Source organism: Cibotium barometz, chromosome 44, assembly GCF_041138505.1.
Source record: "Cibotium barometz isolate CiBa-2024 chromosome 44, ASM4113850v1, whole genome shotgun sequence".
NCBI lineage: Eukaryota > Viridiplantae > Streptophyta > Polypodiopsida > Cyatheales > Cibotiaceae > Cibotium > Cibotium barometz.
In genome coordinates, this window is record NC_141089.1 from 5,985,088 (window position 1) to 6,000,269 (window position 15,182).

At 48.5% G+C, this 15,182-nt stretch overlaps 1 protein-coding gene across 3 annotated transcripts in view; it reads right to left on the reverse strand.

Moving 5' to 3' along the window:
- Nucleotides 1–15,182, reverse strand: part of LOC147612894 (uncharacterized) — a 224,838-nt gene that overhangs the window by 188,680 nt on the left and 20,976 nt on the right. For all 3 annotated transcript variants that reach the window (XM_086782164.1, XM_086782165.1, XM_086782167.1), the window contains exons 11-12: nt 10,924–11,104; nt 10,321–10,719 (exon numbers count right to left, since the gene is read on the reverse strand). In XM_086782164.1, the coding sequence (XP_086638290.1) occupies nt 10,321–10,719; nt 10,924–11,104 (580 nt within the window). The remainder of the gene's footprint in view (nt 1–10,320; nt 10,720–10,923; nt 11,105–15,182) is intronic.

Sequence of the window (15,182 nt, forward strand, 5' to 3'; positions counted from 1 at the left end):
TAACTATGGGGACCGCCTTCTCCAGGAGCTAGGGAAACTGAAACTGCTACCAAGGGAGAGTGTCTCAGATCTCATGACGCGAACCACAGTGCTAGTGGCCCCCCTCCCGACTTACCCTGGCAACTTCATGGTGCGTCAATGGGTGACACAAGCTTTGCCCAGGACCACCCAGCAGAAGATTCGGAGAGTTGGCCGCCACAAACCATCTTGTTAGAATTCCAGGAGCTAGGCTCATGGACGCCTCATGTTTGAGCGTGTTGTGGACTCTACGACAACAAAGTAGCAGGGTTGATTGCCTGGCACACTAAAGTGGTGGTTCTCCTTTGGATGGTATGTTCGGAGTCCTCAATACTCATGACACAATGTACACATGAATAGATTAAGACATAATAGAATACGAGCATAGCACAAAGACAAGAATATTGTAAACATTACTTGCATTACTCCCAAGACACTGTTACATGCCCTTCAGTGTACCATGCACACCCGTGACCCAGCAATGGTCACAGTGAGTAGAACGACACACAGACGGAGCAGCAACTGGCTACAGCACTCAATGAACAAGACTCAATGAATAGAACTAGATGGAAAAGGATGTCCTCAAGGATAGGATAAAGGATGTGAGGATCTCCCCAAGGATTGAGCTGAGGGGGCTATTTAAAATGATATCTCTGGTAGATGCCCATCGGAGTGACAAGGCAGTGCCTTCAATGCCAGTGCATGCACCTCCCATGTTAGGAGGGGTTGTGACTGGTACTGCTGCAATACGATGGTGAGAGACTTGAAGGGCTAGTCCTCCCCCATCTCTAGCATGAGCCTTGCCGCCAGTCACCTTTAGGAGGGGTTGTGACTGGTACTGCTGCAATACAATGGTGAGAGACTTGAAGGGCTAGTCCTCCCCCATCCTCCTCGTAAGCCCTGCTCGCCCTAGCCTCTGTGGCCCAAGTGACACAAGTGATGATCCGGGTCGATGCCCTGTCCATAGCGAAGATGCAGAGAATCCGCTGCCAAATCTGTTGAGCCTTCGGCAATCCCAAAGACAGTGTCGTTGAGACTCCTGATGGTGACCACACTAGACAAGCCGCTGACTGGCCTCCTACTGCCAGCCAAGTACCAATCACCAAACTCGTGTGTGCCATCAGCCAAAGAAAGAGTCTGATCTTTCTAGGCCGAAAGCTGTTCCAAAGCCTCTTCCAGAAATCAGAAAGGAAACATTGAGATAGGCCATGTTACTACCAAGGTGCTGCTGCTACCGGGGTGCCATCTATCTCAGGCATCTAGATCCTGCAGCCTAGCCGCGCTGTATATGCAAAGAAGGAGGCATCCAGAGTCTCCTCCCGATCTGCAGGATCATGCCAAGTCCACTCTCTCGGGTCCCACTGTAGCCGCGTGAGAGGTCGGCACTCCCAAATCCATAGCCGCCATAGTCTCTCCCTAGCCACCTTGGCCGGTGATGGATCTGTGTGCCATTCCCGTGCTCGAAAACCGATCAACCTCACCCTCTGCAAGGTGAAGCCTCTGAAATCCTCCAAGGAAAGCTCAGATCACTCTAGTCTGGCCTGCGAACCAATAGAAAAAGTCAGCAGCCCACTGTCCTCATCTGCTCTGTGGACCGCCACGAGGATATCATGTCTGGTAAACACTCCTAGCCACACTAGGGGGATCGGGGCTGGAATAGGCATCAGCCACTCCTGAGGGAAAGCTCAGTCAATGTCAATGCTGAGCCTATCTCGACCCCGAATCCCTGTTAGGCCTCTCTCCTGCTCCTCCACGGGTAACTGTGTATGTGCAATCCAATCTCCAAGAGACCTAGCTGGTCCCGTGCTCAAGGCTCCCCAAGATACATGCGGTCGGGCCCCTAACATGTGGCCACTAGGTAGACGAATCAAGAGGTTCCAGACCAAAGGCTGCCAAAGCCGCTCCTCACAAGTATTGGTACTATCTGTCTGAGGACTAGCCTGAGATTATCCCAGGCCCGAAGTAAACTGGCTCCAAATCTGTCTTCAAAAGCTGGGCTAAAACCACGAGCTCGCATCTCTGTGAAGATCCATCGGGTACTCTGCATCGACGGGCCCCCAAGGCTCGGAGTGTGGGCTGAGATCCAGGCCAATAAAAATTCCTTCCAGGGCTCACCACCGGGAAGGAGTCCTTTGACAATCAGCTTGCCCAGCAGGGCACGGCACTGAATAGCAAGATCGATAAGGCCAAGCCCCCCTTTGCTACGTGGTTGAATGATCACTCGCCATGCCACCTTGGCCCTCGCTGGCCTCCCATCACTTCTGGCCCATAAGAAGTTCCGAATCAATCGTTGTACCTAGCCAATACATGCCCAAGAAAAGGCCCAGCATGAAGTGATGTACCACATGGTGGCTAGAAGTACTTGGTTTGCCACCACCACTCTGCCTGCTAGGGAAAGCCTCGCCAAGCTCTAATATAAAAGCTTCTTCCGAATACTCAGAAGAAGCGGAGCGAGCTATTGCTCGGGAGAGATATCAATGCCAACCTGGCAATCGAGATAGCAAACTGGAGTGCCCCTCGGGATCCACTGGAAAGCCTCAACCGGTCTCCAAGTCGGGGCGGATGCTGAACCTACCCAAAAACCACACGACTTGTGCCAATTGATCTGCGCTCCTGATGCGCAGTAAAAAATCTCAATCGCCTTTGCAAGTCTCTAGAGATTGCCAACATCTCCTGAAAGGAAGGCTGTTGTGTCATCTACAAACTCTGAATCAAGCAACGTACAGAGGGGGAGATGCAATCTCTGGAGCCCGGTCTCCTGGGCAGAGAGAAAACTTCTCATGGCCTCGGCGACGAAAAGAAAGAGGTAAGGTGTCAATCGACAACCTTGCCAAACCGAGCGGGAAAGGGAAAATCAGTCACCTCAGGCTCCCTGAATGAGGTTCTGGCTATGCGAGGCTGAGTATAGTCCTGAAACTCCATGAATACACTCCATGGGGATACCCATCCGGCTCATCGTGCCCTCCAGAAATCTCCAATCCACCCTATCATATGCTTTCTCAAAATCTAGGAGAAGCACAATGAGGTCCTGCTGCCGCATCCTGGCCGATGCTCTCGCCTCCCAAAAGGTAAAAATGTTGTCGAGGATGCTAAACAAAGCCAGTCTGAGTGTCATGGATCAAGTCTAGGAGAAAAGTCTCCTACCGATGGCCTTGGCCAATATGTTATAGGCTGTCCCAATGACCGAAGCTGTCGCCTCCCGGAAGGTAAAAATGTTGTCGAGGATGCTCCTATCCTGACAAAGCCAGTTTGAGTGTCATGGATCAAGTCTGGGAGAAAAGGCTGAAGTCTCCTGCTGATGGCCTTGGCCAATATCTTATAGGCTGTCCCAAGGAGAGTGATGGGTCTCCACTGTCGGATCTCCAATATGTCACCACCCTCCCTAGGAATCACATGAATCAAGCCCTCTGAGAGCCTCTATGGCATGGCACCTATAATCATAATCTCATTGAAGGCAGCTTGAAAGCCACCTTCCATGAGGTCCCAATGGCGAAGAAAGAAGGAAATTGGAAGGCCGTCCGCCCTTGGGCATTTGCCTCTGCGAAGTGCCGTCAATGCCTCACCAACTCCTCCGCAGTGAATGGTGTAAATAAAAATGACCGAAGAGAAGGGGAAACCACCTCTTGTATGTCGCCAAACTCTCTCACGTGCGTTCACCACCTGTGAAGATGTTGGGGCACCACTGAGGAGGGATCGAAAAAAGTCCGTCGCAATGGCTCTCACTTGAGGGGGATCTCAAACAATAGCTCCATCCTGGCCACGCAACCTGCGAATACCATCTCTCCTCCTATGAGGTCGAGCTATCTCAAAGAAATCCCCTGTGACTCTGTCGCCTACCTGTGTCCAAAAAGAGGCCCTAGCATGATATCTATACTCCACTCTCCTCTCCTCTATGGATCGAATCTCCGTGCAAGCGGTAGCGAGCTGACTCTTAATCCGGGGACCTCTCTTGAAGTCGCTGTAAAGAGGCACGCCGACTCCTCAAACTCCTCTCCTACTCCCGGAAACCCTCTAATCTGCTCTGGGCTGACTCTTGCAAGAAACTGATGATCTCCCCTAAGCCCTCATCCAATGTGCACATAGCAGAGCCTGAAATAAAATCCAATCTCGCCCAGCTGCATATCTCGGGGTCTTGAATGAGGCTGTCCGAAATCCTCGAGCTCAAATGCATGTCATGCCTCCAGGGATCCTCTAAGGACAAAATGACCGGGGCGTGATCTGAAAAGGAAGTACCTGCCAGAATACTGATCATACCCCCTCGGCTGCAAGCCCACTCACCGACATAAAACCTGTCAAGTCTAGAGAGGCACCCCTCTGAGAGATGATGCTCCTGGAGGAAAAGAATGTCTATGGGTCCCCCAACTATGGCCCTCTGAAGCTCGCCTCGTCTCTAAAAGCACTGAGGCCCCCCTAAACCTTGAATGTTCCATGAAACAACCCATCCACTCGAAGAGTCTTGGGCGAGGGTTTAGACGGGGAGTAATCACAATCCGTGTAGGGGTGAAGGCGCGCCAGGTGGGCACTAATCCTGTCCTTCATGTGACGCCACATTGTCCGAGCGCGCGCATATGCATGCTCCAGACTCCATCAATCACGGTATAGGTATCTAGAAGACGGGGGAAGAGGTACCGCAGCAAAGGTATGCATGAACACAAAGAGTAGCACCTTCAAACTAGAGAATACCATCTCTCCATCCTCGCCACGATGGGTTGAACCTCCAAGCTCCATCCTAGCCAACGGCCAAAAATGAGAGAGAATGTCAGTGATGCGGAGATCGTGGAGATGATGGGAGAGCTCAACTGCCTGACCCTGAATATGGCAGCTGCCACTAATTGAGGATCCCACTGTCCCCTCGGCTGCAATGAAGGGGAAAGAGAAGACCATCATGCCATTATCTGGCGTAGAAGGCTTGGAGTGGTGAAAAACTACATATACCCGAACAAGGGCTACTGTCTCCTCAAAAATGTCAGTCCCTTCTGTCGGCAGACACCGGAAGAAATTGTAGTCAACAGATTGTCCCAGGATCATGGCGGGGGGGAGAGCCCTCACCAGGGAGGCAGCCATGGTCATCTCTACCGGATCGGAGAATCGGTGAATCAAGCAATGAACTAATCCCGCCCGCTCCCTCCGCACCGGATCAGGGGCTGCTGGGGAGCGACAAGAGTGCTCTAGAGAGGTAGAAGGGAGGGGGACGGAGGTCTCAGGTGATAATGGCAGGGCCGAGTGCACTGCGGCGGGAAAAGTCGGTGAAGAGACTAGGGGAGGAGGAGCAGGAGAAGGTGGGGGAGGCGGCGACGAGGAGGGTGGAGGGGTGGAGAGGCTGGGGAGGGGTGCTACTAAGGGGGATCCGTCGAAGATGAAAGCTGGGAGGAGGGGACCGCTAGGGACTCAGAGGGGCCGGCCAGCCTCTCATAACACAGGGGGTTGGGAGGGAATCTTGACGAGGGATCGGTCGCCATAGTGGTGGGGCCGGAGGGGCCCGCTCTAAGACTAGAGAGGGCGCGTCACCAACGGGAAAGTGCTGGATAAATGCTCGTAACGGTTCTCTGACAGAACGGAATCCTCCTAAGATCTACCAACCTGGCGCACTCGACGGCGGCGCTCAGCTCTGGTGGTCGCCTAGCAGCTCGGGCGCGATCCAACCGTCTGCCACTCACCATCCACCACTGGGTCATCCGAAGTTGGAGCCTGGTGCTCTACTGCCTAAGGGCCTGCCCCTCTCTCAACCCCCTGGTGAGGGTCAGCATGAGAACCGGGAGGAGGGACTGCCACCAAGAGCAAGTTCAAGCTAAGTGGCCCATCTGTCTGCAAATGAAACATTGGCTTGGGAGGCCAGAGTACTCCATGCGCTGCTATATGGGGTCCCCTCGGAGGCTAGGAAGAGAAATGCAATGCAGTACTAACTCTGGTGAGTCCACACAGATACGGAGGGGTGGGATCCCAGCTGCCCTCGCTAGGGCGGATGCAACGGTGCGGGGGGACTCCCAATGGCACCACCAATCCCCAGGAGAAGAGGAAGGTACTACTCCTTAATGCCTCGAAAGCAAACTGTCACTGGGAAGCCAAAAACGCCAGCCAATGGGTTAGATGCAGGATCGAAACTGTGCTGCCACCGAGCAAAGAAGGCCTGCACCGTACGCAGTGCAAGGGGCTCAGCTGCATGACTCGGTCTGATGCCGATGGCGAGTCGAACTCCACCTAGTAGTATCCATGCCCCAAAGGGTGAATATCGGTGATCTTTGTAGGTTCGCCAATGAGGCTGGCCTGAAAAAGATCCCTAAGCTGTCTGCGCGCGGGGCGGCTACCAACAATTTTGCAAACAAGGGTTGAGGCCTCAAGTGAGGCAATAGTCGTAGCAAGAACCTGAAGATCTGCTTCAGAGAAGGAAATGCAAGCAATGGCAGCTTCAGTCGAGGATGACGGAGCGGTTGCCATGGAGTCCTCCTGAGGGTGAAGACCAGAATGAGCCGAAGCTTGCCGAGTAAAACAAAAACACTAGGAGCCGGGAAGCAACATCGTGCATGGGAGGGGAGGGAGGAGAGGGGCGAGGAAACGAAAAGAAAAAGGAAAAAAGAAAAGGGGGGGGGTGTGCGAAGCAAAGCAGCGAAGGGGGGCGGGCAGCAGAGCAGCGAAGGGGGTGGGCAGCAATCAGCGAAGGGAGGCGGGCAGCAAAGCAGCGAAGGGGGGCAGCAAGCTAGGGGCGGCGGCAGCAGCACTGCGCAAGGGGGGAAGGGGCGGAAGAAACAAGAGTGCACAGCGCGCTAGGGAGGAGACGCAGGCAATGCCAACGGAACCGCCGGGGGGGGAGGGGGGAGGAGCTCGAAGCTTGCTCACGACCTAATCGGTTAAACAAAGCCTTCTTTAAACCTATGAGTTTATGCAATCCACTTTACTTTGAGAGAGAAGAGTAGAGAGAGAGAGAAGATGAGAGTTGACACCAGATTGGGTTCCTATTACCCACTAAAAGCACTCCCCCCAACCCCCCCCCCCCCCCCCCCCCCCCCCCCCAAGCAGGAGTATTTGCTTGTCTAAATCTTTGGAGAACTTTGTACAATGATGGCTGAGGATTGCCCAACACAAGAACAAGGAAGACCGAATGCAGGCTGAATCATATGCTGAACCAATAACACTGTAGAAGACTCTATGAAGGCATTGATGCAAATCCAAAACTAATGAGGATATGCACATATACTAACTGAAGATGAAAGGATCTTCTATGCTGCCTTGGACTTAACCACGGAGTGCTTGAGGCTGTTTGTATGCTCCAAGAACCCAGAGAATCTCAAGCACACATGTTCTCTTGAACTCCTAGGCTGAATTCTGAATGAATGAAGTGATTCATGCAAATGGACCATGGGCTTCTTTTATATAAAATTTTGCTGCTGGTCGGTCCATTCATGCTGCTGTTGGCCAAAATAAAATGTCCACAACCTGTAGCATTAAATGCTATTGTTTCACACGTGTGGGGTCGGCCTGGTACTACCTGACAGCTGCATCATGCTGCGGACTATACCTCCTGAAATGGACTGTCATATGCTGCCGAGTGGTCCTATGAGGGGTGGATGATGCTAAGCATCAACACCAAGGCTTGCCCTTATGAAAGGGCTACCTGATGGGCTGGCCGGTATGCAAATGCTTTCTAATAATGCTTTTCTAATGTACTACCTAATCTAGGGCTAACATTATATGCTTCTGTATGATGATTTTTCCAAGTGGGTTAAGAGGACTGACACCTTCAACCTCTCTAAGGCTTGGGATACTGACCTACATAGCTCGTGCCTAACATGTCTCAGACTGGGGCTCACGATGGGCCACGACATACGACAAATAATCCTAAAAAGGTATTAATATTGTATGATGTTACATATAATGCACCATAGTGCAAGGTGCATGTGACAGACTCCATCCTGAAAAACCACACCTGGGACCTTGTAGATCGTCCTCCAAGACGTAAGGTAATTCACCGTAATTGACATTAAGTGGGTTTACAAAGCAGAATACGAATCTAATGGTACTTTGGAAAAGTTCAAGGCACTGCTGGTTGCCAAAGGTTTTGCACAATTTGAAGGTTTTGACTTTCAGAAAACTTTTTCTCCTACAGCCAAGTTAACCACATTGCAAGCAGAAGGGAAATGGATGTGAAATCTGCTTTCCTCAACAAGAACCTCGAGGACAAGGTATACATGGAACAGCCACCTAGGTTCCTGGTTCCTGGTTCCTGATTCCAAAAGCAAAGTTTGCAGGTTACGGAACACACTTTACACGCTGAAACCGGCTCCATGAGCATGGTACCAGAGAATTGATCCTTACTTTGTGAGTATTTGTCTCTTGTGCAACCCTTCAGATGCAAATTTGTATGTCTTTTGTGAGTAGAAGTATGTGGTCATTGTTCTCTATGTAGATGATCTCATCTTGATAGGGGATCACCAAAAAAAGCTCTCACAAACACAACAGATGCTGAGTGCAGAGTTTGAGATGACAGATCTTGGGCTCATGCATTATTGTTTGGGGATTGAGGTCTAGGAGAAGCCAAATACCATTTCATCTCTCTGCAATAATATACAAGTGAGGTACTCGAGGCATTTGGCATGACCAAATGCAAGGCAGTCATTGGTACCCCAATGGAGTGAGCTGAATCTCTCCATCAAAGACACCTCAAACCTTGTGGATGAGACTTATATGCTAGACCAGACATCAGTTTTGCTATTGGTGTTTTGAGCAAGTTCTCCAACAAGCCCTGGGAGAATCATTGGAAAGTAGGTATGCAGGTGTTGCGATACATCCAAGGTACTCAGTAATACGGCATGAACTATGCTGCGGGCAAGACCCTCAGTGGCCTCAGGAGAATCATTGGAAAGTAGGTATGCGGGTGTTGCGATACATTCAAGGTACTCAGTAATACAGCATCAACTATGCTACGGGCAAGACCCTCAATGGCTTTTGTGACTCAGATTGGGCGGGCGATTCGGACACCACACGCTCAGTGGCAGGGTATTGTTTTTCTCTTGGTTCGAGATGCATTTCTTAGATCAATAAGAAACAACCTAGTGTTGCACTCTCGTCAACAAAGGCTGAGTACAAAGTTGCATGCTTTGCATCATGTGAGGCATTGTGGCTGAGGAGGATTCTACAGGATATGGGAGTGGTGCAGAAGGAGCCTGCAACACCCCTGCAAAACCCATATGTAACACTCATAAATGCACAAATTGAGATGTAAATGTCAGATCACTTCCATCTTGGGTATTCTCCCAAAACCCGTGGACATTCTACATGCATTAAATCCAGGGAATACAAAGGCAATGAATAGTTCACCCATACAATTCATTCACCCCCCCCCCCCCACCCCCACCCAAAAAAAAAACCCTGCGGAAGAGGCAAACACGACATAAATCACATAAGACAACATATCAATAAAATCTGCAAGCTTAGAATTCCGCATCAGAAAATCCGAGAAATTTACAGCGGGTGTGTGGTAGGTGCCTCCTTTGGACTCTGTGATCTCTTACGGGTTATGGATTTGGCTCCACAAATCGTGGCTTTATGAAAACCTGTAGCTGATTATCCTTGAAGCTGACCATTTCTAACAAAGCATGTAAGAAAACGAACGGTTGGGTGGGGTGGGCACAAGAAGCACATTTTGTAGAAGCCAACAAGCAGGAAACCCTTTAGATTCAGGTACAATAGTACTTCTAAGAATTTTTGGTTAAGGTTTCTAAAATGAACAACAGTGTTCCCCTCAACAACTTGTTGTAAACCTGTTAGACACAACGATGGCCTGGGCAGAGAAGGTAGTTTGGCCTGGGAAGAGAAGGTTGTTGGCTGGTACATCTGGTTGAGGTGGATGCCTCTTGAGACTACATTGTAGAAGCTTCCCAAGCTCACACCAACTTTGAAGCAATCCATAGCAAAGAGGTAAGAAAACAAAGGGACACTTGAAATCATAGAGGGAGAGAGAGTCACAAGCTCTTGCAAATCACAGCGAGGAGAAGATGGTTTTTATTTCTTTAGGTATCCAAATAATGCAGAATGTCATCCCTTACAAAGGTACAAAATTGTTACACCATAATCTTAACCATTTCATCCCAAGGCCCTTTTCTCCAGTGGTGTTCTCTTGGTCTCGCTAACCCCTCTTGCATGGCTTTGTCAAACATAATCTGTATGATTTCCTAAAAATCTATCAGATTTTTCCTTTCTTATGCTTATGCTTCAGCTTTTAAAATCTTGCAATCAACTAGCAGAATCTTCATGTCACATACTGTTTAGCATTTCTATTCATGTTTAAATAGGTCAAAAATTCCATACCTCTGGTTGAAGCAAGCATGACTCTGGAGTAGCTGTATAAATGGATAAACAATCTTCCTCCTTGAGGATTTGAAAGGAAAATAGCAAGGGAACGGGGCTAGTATTGTGCACTTGCATCTGCTTTATGCATTCAATCCCATATGAGACATCACCGAAATCAATATTTTGAGCTTCTAAATCAAACTGTGGAGCGCCAACATGTCCCCGCAGATTCAAAGACAAATTATGCAGCACTCCATCCACTTCCCATGTAAAGATTTCGTCAAATTCACCCATTGCCGTGCATACAGCTTCAATGAAGATGGTTTGGACCTCCATAGGTGGCAAGGCTCCCGAATCTGGATGGAAGGTGAAGCTCATCACTTGAGAGCTCCTTGAGCCCATCAACCTATATACTGCCTGGAATAAAGATGTAAAGTTTTACTGTTTGATTATGCAAAACCAGCTTAAGGTGGTGATGTTGGTATGCCAGAGTTGCAATTGCACCTTGAGCATATGAAAGTAAACAAAAGAAACACCTACAAAACTTCAATCTCTTCCTTGTTACAGACACCACTAGCATATTACATTTGTTCCTGACTATAGTTGACGTTCAAGCAATACCTCTAACTCGCCTGTGTTTTGTAGTTCCACAGTGACCTTGTGAGTAGAATATAGGTGTATATTCCCAAGGTCATGGATATCAGGAACCAATTGTACTTGTGGTCCAATTCCAGTACCTTGCAATTCCAGCTTGAGGGGATCTGATTTCCCAGAAACAACACAGTAAGCTGTGTGCATGTACCTGGAAAAACATGAAATAAGAAAATTTAAAGATTCAAAAAACCATACATATCTAACGGCTTGGAAAGTATAAATTGAAATGGAGGGGGGGGGGGGGGGGGGGGGGGGGGGTGGTATGGTGGGGACTTTTTCAATGAAGCACCTGCCAAGGTTTCCCTCACACTTGGTTTGTAAACTTTAGCATCTACAACGCTGGAAACCCAATGGAGGCAAGTAGTTGTAGAATCATCATGGTGAGCCACACAATCACTAATTTATATGCATCAGCACTCGAGTCAAGGTGAGAAAATTAGCAAAAATACCAGGGATGAGGGCCAAAGGAGAAACTGGTTTTAGGTGTAGTTACTGCACCTTAGGTTTTACTTTTACACAAGGGCAGACATTGAAGAGGAACATGCTAGATCTAAGAAAGTCTACAATTGCTTTCTGAACTTTCAGGAAGCATTTGGCACACACTGATGAAAAGTTCAGGTTATTTCCAAAAACATAACAAAAACGAAAGTGCGATCTTGACTCCATGAAAGTCTACTCACAGAGCTTTAAATCATCACCTCCATCATGCATAGCATAGACTGCGCGCTATGACATCCCTACTCATGTCCTCATCAGCACCCTGGAGTAGGTGCAGGTTCATGCGTGAAGATATGTCACCAAATTATACAAATTCATAGATAAACCATCGACTAAGTTTCTATCACTTCTCCAGAGGTGAAGGGCAGCTGAGGGATGGTCGTTTCAGTTTCCACATTGCATGCAACCATGCCTTCACCCCTTGAGGTGGATACAGCCACATTTCTCTATAGTGTTTATTTACTATCACTGATCATCTCCCCAGGATTGCACTTGCTTCACCTATACAATTGGCTAGTGCAGGGAAAGGGTTATCTTACAGGACTTCTAGATGGCTTGTCCCTCAGGCCTCAAAGCATGTATGACAAATTACCACCTCTTCAATATAGCCTGGATGCTAGTTTTTTGCAGATCACAAGTGAAGGCATTTAGAAGGGGAGTCCAACTAACTCATGTTGCCAGACCGTGCGGTGCACGTGGTCTTGAGAAGGAGATGGCACTGAGAGAAGCTGTTGGTAGAAGCTGGAGGCAATTGGGGAGGGGGGAGTGTGAGGGGGTAGTGGGGTTTCGCAAGCGGCCGTCAAACTCAAGCACCCCTGTTGAGGGACAAACTCCATCTTTGTGGAGGACCAGTCAAGGCGAAGAAATTTGTTGTCCTTGTTCATTCTCTTCCAAGTATTACACAAGCTATTTCGCTCTACAAACAGTTTGCTTTTTTTGCAATCTGAAATTGCTCCTCTCACTTCTTGTGATATAACTTTTTATTCCTCCTGTATCTACACTATGTTGGGTGCTTTGCTAAGATCCCTCAATTATTATTTTTTTAGTGAAGATGTATTTATATTAATAATAAGAAAAGAGTACATATAAACTGTGGGATAGTCTTCTCAAACAATCAAGAGAAGAACTACCCACAGAAGATCCCTCAATTTTTCAGACATTCCGAGCCAAAAATAGCCCTGGATGGTGCACCCATGCCTATATAGGCTACTGCACCAAGCCAGTGGCTCACTCACCTCCCAAAACCCCATGACAAACCTAACAAACAGAAAACGTAGCTGCAAATCAGTCGACCAGCTTTCACCTTTGTCATTCTACATGTAGTGGCAGGAAACGCCATACAAGGTGGGGAAGATTCTATAGTATGGTCGTGGATGGCCATCTCAATGCACCAAGAAGAAGAAGAGTCTTTGAGGAGAAGAGAAAGTGCCTGCAGATGAGAAGGTCCTGGGCGCACATTGATAAGAGATGCTGTTCAGTAAGTTGGTGCAAGGGTTGGGCTTAAGGCATAGCCACTCGTGGTTGATGGTGAAACAAATCCCAAGGAGCTATGTAAGGCGGGCGACCTTGTACAGGAGAGACAAGGAGGTGCTGCAGTGACAGCAGGCCTGTGCAAATGAAAGGAATGTGGAGTTCTGTGCATGCATGAGACAGCAGTCAATTAAGAATGTAAGGGGGACAAGCGAAGAGAGAAGACTCCGATATACCACTCATGCTGATGAGCACACAATGATGTGTGTGTGAGATCTCGTGAGAGCATATGTGTCTGCAGTGATAAGCCCAAGGAAATTCACTTTTATCCGCATATTTCTCTGGCTAGTATAGTTGTTATTACTGTGTGCAAACAGAGAGCTTCTGGAAGGGAGAAGGCCTGCGTTGATCAGAGATGATTGACGAGAGGTAGTCATGTAGCTGCTGTGAGGCTGGCCGGGCATACACAGGGTGTGTGTTGATTACAGGTTCAAAATAGCTTTTTGTTTGTATAATGTACAAGGTGTTAGGTGGTTCTACAAAGTTTCTCAGAGGTAGCATGCTTTCCCATGTACAGAGCCTACGAGTGTGTCTGTTGCGGGCTCTGCATAAAACAAAGAGCACACCAAGAGGCGTGGGTTTATTGCAGTGGATTCCGCATCCTGTGCATGTGTGTGGTTGTCAAACACAGAGACATGAAGTGCTGCCGACTGTACAGAGAGTGAAGGGGATATACACAGAAGGCAGCACGTCAAGGAGATGGTGTGTAATTTCTGAGGGGCAGTGAGGTGTTTGTGCAGGGAGGAGTCGTGAAGGAGCCCTGTATACAAAGAAGAAAGGGTGCACACAAGTCAGTGATCAAGGGTGGGTTGGCAGGTTCAGAGCAGTACTATCATCTTGACAGCACATGACTACTAAGGTTTAAAACCTTTGGTTTCTTTTAATTAGAATGATATGCATACTCAGGTGCAATTGTATGGCACCTGATTACATATATATGTGTACACATAAGGGCTATTTCCACATGGAGTTCATGGCATTTTCCAGAACTCCTTTAAAAGATGATGTATATGTAGCTTCTCAGTGATGTTAACATTTACAAATTTTATCAAGAGTAATCTAGCTAGAGATCTCGGGTTTCTTCTCCACTTGAGTGTATCCACAATATTGAATTAAGGAATGGCTCAAAGGGGCATAGCTAGTGATATGAGTGTATATGCGGTGAGTGTTTTCTTTTGTTGTGAGTGTTTTGTTTGCTAGCAGCTATCCTTGACCCTCTCACAAGGATTACCTTACCCCTGGACCATTGAGATAAGTGCACCAAACTCTTTAAAATTTTCCCATCACAACGTTAATAGAACTCTCTCTCTTTCTTTTTTTTCGTAAAGGTAATATTATGCACAGGTAATGAACACAGGCCTCATGGCCAACAGCTGGGCTAGAACACAAACAAACTTAGGAAAAGGGGGGAGGGGGGACAGAAATAGTAGACAGTCCAAACAACTGATACATTTTCCCGAGCAGTGATGATGGCGCCAGGAAAAAACCCTCTATCAACAATGCACGCAATGGAGCTGTGCAGACGATCCGAATCCAAGAAGCGGCCAACTCTCGGCATGCGTGGAAGCCATGGCCAAAAGCTGCCACAACAGCATGCCCCGAATTCGTCCAATATGACCCTGTATACCCGACTGGCCATCGAAGATGAATGCATTTTGGCTGAGCCATAAATGCCACAAGCCAATCCACCTAAAGAAATGAAACAAATTCACGAGTGCAGCCCCCACTATTGCACCTCCACCTTCAGGGATTGGGTGTCTCTGTCAAAGATTGGTAAGAAGTGTGAGTTCTACAGAGATCACTTCTTGAGACTCTCCGAGGATGGATTCTTTGAGATCCGGGGATACATACAAATACACATGTCACATGCTATGCGTATCACGATCGGCCAGCTCAGGGTATCCTCCCACCGCCTCAGAGTAGAGACGGGCAGAGCTGAGGATATCCCACATGAGGAGAGGACATGCACAGTATGCATCACAGGAGCAGTAGAGGATGAGGCCCATTATATGCTCAGTTGCCCGGCTTACTATGAGATACGGGGGAGATTCCACTACCTCTTCCGAGAGGAATTCGGACCACTCACATGGGTGATACAGTTTGAGGATCAGAGGTGCTTGGGCATGTACTCGATGGAGCTCAGACAACACAGGGATGTAGTGTTGAGGCAGCATGCTGAGAGACAGCCCCGGCTTCAA